At 44.3% G+C, this 7,795-nt stretch overlaps 1 protein-coding gene across 1 annotated transcript; it reads right to left on the bottom strand.

Moving 5' to 3' along the window:
• Positions 1-2,700: 2,700 nt before the first annotated feature.
• On the bottom strand, positions 2,701-7,144 carry LOC134289089 (uncharacterized protein K02A2.6-like). Its single transcript, XM_062855087.1, has 2 exons — positions 5,921-7,144; positions 2,701-5,814 (listed from the first exon to the last, which is right to left on the bottom strand). The coding sequence occupies exons 1-2, from the start codon at positions 7,142-7,144 to the stop codon at positions 2,701-2,703; spliced, it is 4,338 nt and encodes a 1,445-aa protein (XP_062711071.1).
• Between the last annotated feature and the right edge of the window lie 651 nt (positions 7,145-7,795).

Raw genomic sequence — 7,795 nt, 5'->3', positions numbered from 1 at the left:
ATTTCTTGCAAAAGTTACTTAAGTTGCAGAACAATTCTAAGATTAGATCTGGATATTCATGAACGGTATTACATCAGGAATCAGGAAAACGTTGTTGACGGATAGCGGTGCAATAATTGCAAAATTGTTGTACTTGGCGGATTTTCTTTTGGCATTTGCATCAAACGAATGTCTACTGTGAAAACTCGTAACGCACGCTGTAAACATCCTATTGAGAAATGTCAAAAAGTTATCTTTAACATTTTCGAAAAAAAAAACTTAATATTAAAAACTCCGCGAACCATTTGATATAATTTAGAACTTTGGAAATTGTTTGGAGAAATTTGTAAAAAAAAATATTTTTTTGGTGATTCTAAGCTAGAACTTCCTGCAAAATCCCAAGTCGAAATCCTGGAGGAATCATAGATAGTACTCTTGGCAGAATTCCAAGTGGTAATATTAGTGGAACGTCTGGCAAAATCCAAGATCGAGATATCTTACAGATATCACAGGTGGAACTCCTGAAGAAATCCCAGGTGGAAAATGCAGAAATCATTGGTCTCTCTCTCTTCTTGGCGTAACGTCCTCACTGGGGCAAAGCCTGCTTCTCAGCTTAGTGTTCTATGAGCACTTCCGCAGTTATTAACTGAGAGCTTCCTCTGCCAATGACCATGCATGTGTATATCGTGTGGCAGGCACGAAGATACTCTATGCCCAAGGAAGTCAAGGAAATTTCCTTTAAGATCCTGACTGGCCAAGAATCGAACCCGTCACCCTCAGCATGGTCATGCTGAATACCCGTGCGTTTACCGCCTCAGATATATGGGCCCTTAGAAATCATTGGTAAAACTCCGAGATTCTATCATTGATCTTCTGGAAAATCTCAAGTGAGACTCCTGGAGAAGTTCCATGGGAATCTACTGGAGAACGCCCAGTTGGGACTAAAGGAGAAATCGTATGTGAAACTCTTGGAAACAGTCTAGCTTTTGTAACTACCAGGGACGTCTTCACACGTCTGGGCAGTGGACCAGACGTCCTTACGACCTAGGCCAGCTGCCCGGTGTTTTCTCAGAGTAGACAATATTCCTGCTCGAGTTGACTAACCATGCTTAAGAAGTACCAGCAGATGAAAGTATAACGAACCAACGGACGAGCATGCATACCTTTCCCTGTTTTTTTATTGAAACGTTTAGGTGTATAAAACTTAATTGCATTTTAGGTGTTAATTTAAATCATTTTTGGAATAGTGTGAGGGTTGGTTTTGTTGCGGCCGATCGGTGAGTTCCCAGCCAACACACGATCGCATATGCTGTTGAATAAGATGCTAAAGTGGAGGCGATATGCGTACACTTTACACGCGGTTAAATGGGAGCATGTACGCATATGGCCTCCACTTTAGTATCCTATTCTACGTCATATACGACTTCGTGTTGGCTGGGTTGGGGTCCATTGCTGACATGCGAGAGTTAGTGAACAGAGCTTGATATGCCTTTGTTGGTTCGGGGCATAATAGGGAGTCTGCTTCGATGTCCTAAGCGTAAGCCGGAATAACCAACGCACAGTGGAGCACCTAGTACATCAAAACTGATCAAAATTATTTTGACGCATTTTCGCAACCCAAATGCAACCCAAATTAGTAATGAAACGTATTTCATAGTTTTCGTATATTTTTTATTTCGTCATTATGGTGACCAATTTTATAATTGTAAAAGTCAAGATTTTTCGAAACTAATTTTTTTCAAAAAATCACAACTTCTGAACCAGTTGACCGATTTTAAACTTCTTTTTTTTTTGCTTGAAAGCTGTTGAGTTCTAGTTTTCAGCAAAAATACGTTCAGAGGGCCAAATAGTGTTTTAAGGCAAATAATATCATATAATAATATAATTATCACGATTTTTTTCAAAGTGTTGCAACTTTTGAAATCGGAAACATCCGGAAGGTTTTCTTTCTGCATTTGAAAGAGGAACAATAGTTTTATCATACACTAAAAGCAGATTTTCCGGAAACAGCCGGAAAATCAACTTATTTCATTTTGAATGTACGGTAAAGGATTCCATCAAATATTTTTTTTTCAATATTTTCATATTATATATGTAAATTCAACGCTAATTTGTTTGGGTTTCAAATTAACAGAATAACAACATTAACCTTCTTTAACAAACTGCATCGTTAAATTGATTGACTATTGTGAAGATGCAAACCGCCGTCAGGAAATCACCCATTTTGGTTGGCCGGGAGAACGAGCCCAATTGCGTCTTACCTGATAGACTTCTGCTCACGTAATGCCGCGCTCGCTCGCTTGGACTGTGCTCGTTGGTGCAGAGTCGACATAGAGAGTTATGAAACATAGACTTGCGAACAGCATGTCGACTCAGCCCCACACATCCACCTTCTCCCCAAATAAATTTTCCAGACCTGGTAAAAAAACGCATTCTTTTGTCAGCATGGCGTAAGACAGCATTGCCACAAATCTTAAATAAGAAAAAAGTATGCCATGACTCATGACTTGACATAAATCGAAATGCAAATCACTTTCAAATTGAACCCCGAAGCAAAAGGACGAGTTTTTTTTGTGCAATCAAGATATTCCTGCAGAATCCGGAAGAAAATACATGAAATCATTGTGGAATCAAATTGTTACTTCAATTAATTTTATTGTGAGTAGATTAAAAGTAATTGTGCAGTTAAATCAGTTGTCGAAGAATTTGAACAAATTCCTACTAATTCTTCCCTTTCTTGCTCAGGTCGAGTGGATGCTCATCAACCAAACGGATGTAATCAGAGAGATAGGATGGTGTCCTTTTCTCTCTCGCTGGACGCTGGTTTGGGTCACTGTTGGAGGCTATTCCTGGACTTTCAACCTGAACACCCGCTGTTTTCTGCTCCCGCCACACGCCGACCTTTTTTGTCTGGGACACATGACGTCTAAGCTGTTGACCTTCTGGATCACAAAGAATCAGACTCCCGTTGCGTTCCTCGGATACAACGAATCGCTTCATCCCGAATCTACTATCGCCCTTCGTCCTCAACTGGCGTTCCACGATCACTGAGTCACCCGGCTTCACTCGACAGGCCTTGGCACCACGACGAGAATCTTCCCGATCCTTGGACTGCAATTTTGCTTCACGATCACGGGTATCCAGCACGTTTGCGTCGTGTTGTGACTCCCCGTGACGTAGGAGTGGCAACCCACGCTTGATTTTACGCCCCGTAAGAACTTCCTCGGGCGGAACTTTGGTGATTGTGTGATCTGCGGCATTATACGCTTTCACTGCAGCTTGCAATTCGTCGATATAGTTGTTGCCTGTAGACACTGCAGTGCACATAGCTTTGTTGACAACTTTCATGAACCCCTCCACTAGCCCGTTTTGCTGTGGGTAAAATGGGGTCGAGAATATGACCTGAATGCCACGTTCGTTACAGTAACGTGAATATTCGTCTCCGTTGAATGGAGGTCCATTGTCCGATTTGATGGCTCTCGGAAAACCCTCCCTCTCAAAAATGGAATCCAGCACTGCTTTTGTGTATTCGAATTTTGTCGACTTAACAGGACGCGCAATTGCATATCTCGATCTCAGATCAATCACCACCAGAATCATGATGTTTCCGAATTTCAAGTACGGTCCGTTGAAGTCGAGCGCAATCGTCTCCCAAACAGCCTTGGGAGCGAAGGATCTCTGCATAGGAGTCGGTCTCTCTGGTCGTCCATTCACCGCACAAGCAGCACACGATTTTACCCACTTTTCTGCGTCGCTCGACATTTTTGGCCACCAAACGCGTCTCCTCAAGATGCTCTTAAATTTTGCTTCCAATGGATGACCCGAGTGTGCTACTTCGAGTGCTTTGTCACGCAAATTGTGAGGGATGACCGCACACCCGTTTTTGTGCAGTATCCCGTTTGAATACTGAAGTTCGTGTACAACTGCCTTGAACTTCAGCAAATGCTTGGGCCACTTTCCTGATTCCAGCGAGGAAATTACCTGGAGAAGTGTATCATCCTTCTTCGTTGACTCTTTTATTTCCTCTTCAGTGAGGAAATCATTGGACTGCGACTCCAAAAGACGAATCTCCCATGGGCTTACTTCTTCATTGAAGGCCTCGTCGTCTCCTTCATACAGACGAGATGAGGGGTCTGCAATATTCTCACATCCTCGAATATACTCAATGTCATAATAGTATGGGCTTAAACGTAAAGCCCAACCGTCCGCTCTCGTTAGAGCCCTTTTTGATTCCTCTCGTGACCTTCGTAGAATGAAAGCCATTCCTTGAGCATCTGTGCGTAGTATGAAGCGCCTTCCGAGCAAGAAATAGGAGAAGTGCTCCACGGCCCATACGGCGCTCAAAGCTTCTCGCTGGTTCTGGGCGTATTTCTTCTCCGTTGAGGTCAGCGACTTTGAAGCGAAGCTTATAATCCGATATATTCCGTCTTCATTTTGCTGGACCAATACTGCTCCTAGAGCGCATGGAGAGGCATCAGTGTAAAGGAAGGTCTGGTCGAATTCCGAGAAGTATCCAAGGGACACAGTAGAGTGTATTATACGATCTTTGATTGCCTCGAATGCATTTTTCTGATCTTCTCCCCAGTTCCAATTTTGCGAAGATGCAACGGCCCATAACGGGCGAGAGATATCCGCAAAACTTTTAATGTACGAGCTCACAAAAGAGGCTAGTCCAAGAAAACTCCTTAGTTCGGACGCAGTTGTTGGTTGCCGAAATTTTTGTATATCTTTAACCTTCGTTTCCTCGATATGGAAACCGTTCTCATCGATTTCGTGACCCAAAAACGTGATGTGAGTACGATCGAACTGGCATTTATCGTTGTTCAATGAGAGATTATTCGCACGCAATATCTGCAAAACCTGTGAAACCGTTTTCCTCAGCTCCTCGATTGTGTCCGCGAATAACAACACGTCGTCTATGTACACAATTTTATTCTTGATGTCCTTGAGGATGCGCGTCATTTCCCGCTGGAACACCTCCGGCGCACAATTGACCCCAAACATCAAACGAGTAAAACGGAACATGCCATTTTCCGAAAGAAACGTTGTTAAATCCCGCGACTCCTCACTCAGCTCGAGGTGGTAGAACGCATTAGCGAGATCTAGTTTAGAGAAAAACTTTGCGCCATGTAGCTTTATTCTCATTTCATCCATGCATGGCATCCGAAAGTATTCTCGCTTGATAGCTTTGTTTGGGGCCCGCATATTCACAACCAGGCGAAAATCGTCTTTCCCTTTTGGGACTGCGGACATGCCACTTATCCATTGCGGTGCAGTGACAACCTTTTCTATGATCCCCTGTGCCTCCATATCTTCAAGCCTTCGACGAGCAGCTTCGCGGTACGCAGCAGTGATATTATAATAGGCGTTGCGTACAGGTGGAATTGATTCGTCCACGCTGAACTTAACCTTGACTCCGGGCATTTTGGGGAACAATACCGGCTCGCAGTTATTAATCGATTCTCCTACTTTCAGAAGTCCCATGTCACTGGCCGTGCTTCTTCCTAGCAAGGATCGCCTGCCTTTCCTTACAACAATGAACTCGGCAGTAACCTTTGATTCGGACTGATTACCACTCACCTCAATTGTTGCTGTGAATGCCCTCTCAACCTTCATCGGTTCGTTAGCGGCGTAGCCTTGCAGATTATGGCAGGAGAGCTTCTCCGAAGGAATAATTTTAACGACCCCCTCTTCAAGCTGCTTTTCCAAGATGTCCCAGTCAGCCCCTCCCAGGACGTTCACATCCGATCCTGAATCTATTAGGAACTTTATCGGGAGAGATGAACCGATTCGACAATCGATAAGCACGTCTTCGAGCGAAAGAGCATTGATTTGCTAAAAATATTTCGGATAAGAACAGTATGTCAATTAATGTATATCTTCGAGTTCATTTTATTCATTGTTTGTTCACAAAAAATATTGTAGGTCATCAATTAATTACCTGTTCCTTCGATTCCTCAACTTCGCCAGGAAGACTCTCGTTCTTGACCGCATTTACCCGTTGATCACGGCACGCAACCGCAAAATGTCCAAGGCCGCCACAAGAATTACAATTCTTCCTTTTTGCTGGACATTCCTCGTCGCTCCTGTGCGACGAACGAAAACACCTGACGCATCTGGATCGACGGCTCACGTGTGCTCTGTCTCTGTACGACGACGTTCTGTTTGGCTGGAATTTCTTCGCTTGGTTTCCGAACTTGGGTTGATTTTCAGCTCTGCGTTTGAAACGATCCTGGGAACCACGATACTGACTAGTACCTGCTGTTACCGCATTCGACTCAATCACAGAGGACGCCTTCTCCATCTTTTCCGCTTGATATGCCTCTGCGCGAGTTGCTGACTGAACAATGAAGTTCGAATCATGGCCATATGTACGAGCAGCTTTCTTGAGCTCTTCATTCCGTAGGCCCCTCAGAAGCTGGGTTCGAACAAACCGGTCCTGGTCATTCTGACTGTAGCCGCACAGCTGAACCTTCCTTGTCAATCTCGCATGAAAATTTACGGCAGACTCACCTTCCTCTTGACGCATAGTGGAAAAGCTTTCGTGTTCTGCAGCTGGATCGGTCATTGACTTCAGATACAGATCGATGTTCTTCACAAATGTGTCGTAGCAGTTTTCGTCTCCTGAATCTGGTCGAAGCTTGGCAGCACGGACAATCCCTTTCAATTCCTCGCCCATGGATAGCTGCAGTAAATCAACACGACGTTTCGGATTGTGGATGTTTGACAGTGATGTGGCCATTTGGAAATCTTCGATAAAGCAAGTCCATGCCTCCCACATCTTGGTTGCTGGGACATTCTTCGGAAACGGGGTGATACTATCCCAGCGAATAGTGCTTTCGGCAGCGATGTTCGATGGGACGTGTAGAGTGCTGGCCGGGGTGGCTGCCGGATTCAAAGCTGGATTATCCGGGCAAGTGACGTTGCCATCCTTCTTTAGTTCCATGATAACATTTTCAAGTTCCTTTATGCGGTTTTCAAGCTCAAGCTGATGGTCCGGTGGGGCAATTTGGTGGTCGTCAACCTCATCAACCGGATCACTATCGACTGGGCTGCGAGGAGCACGAGCGTACAACCCATTACCTTCATCACCACACGCCGATTCATCCGTTCCGCTTTCTGGATCAACTGATGGAGCACGAACATATTTTCCCGGAGTGGACATTCCGAATCGTATCTATTCTTCACTTTCCGAATCTATGGGATGAAATAAAGTAAACCAATTTTCCGGTGTTATTTTCTCATTTCATTGTAAAGGCATCTCCATCGGAGTATTTCTAACAAGGAGAATTTGAGATGGCTTTATAATGTACGTTAGAGTAAGCTCCATACACACAAAACAAACTTTCTGAACACACAAGTATGGCCCTATTTAATCGTCCTATCGTCCTATCACACGTTCACATTGTGCTGTCTTACCAATGCACTCTAACCTAAACTTTGCGGTCCTCTCAACACGCCCTTTCTACATGAAAAGATTCGTCTCACGTGGTCCTCTCAACACACGATGGCGGTCCTCTCAACTCGCTCTTTTGCATCAGCACGTACGTCACTCGTGGTCCTCTCAACACACGATTGAATTCCTATCAATTTGCTCTTTCTTTTCGAACATGGTCGAACACGTTCGTCTCTCGTGGTCCTCTCAACACACGATTGCGGTCCTCTCAACTCGCTCTTTTGCATCCAACACGTACGTCACTTGTGGTCCTCTCAACACACGATTTCACTGCTTTATCATTACTAACACTCGTTTCCCGTGGCACTTCCAACGAACTAGCTTGCACTCACAATGTTGATCAAACGATTGTAAGTCTCG

Source organism: Aedes albopictus, chromosome 1 (assembly GCF_035046485.1).
Source record: "Aedes albopictus strain Foshan chromosome 1, AalbF5, whole genome shotgun sequence".
Taxonomy (NCBI): domain Eukaryota; kingdom Metazoa; phylum Arthropoda; class Insecta; order Diptera; family Culicidae; genus Aedes; species Aedes albopictus.
The sequence above is the reverse complement of the archived record's forward strand: the minus strand, read 5'-3'. Positions and strand labels throughout refer to the sequence as shown.

Coding starts and splice junctions, on each gene's coding strand:
- LOC134289089 (XM_062855087.1), bottom strand. CDS start 7,144: ATGTCCACTCCGGGAAAATATGTTCGTGCTCCATCAGTTGATCCAGAA. Junction 5,815..5,920: donor TTGAGGAATCGAAGGAACAG/GTAATTAATTGA, acceptor AAATATTTTTAG/CAAATCAATGCTCTTTCGCT.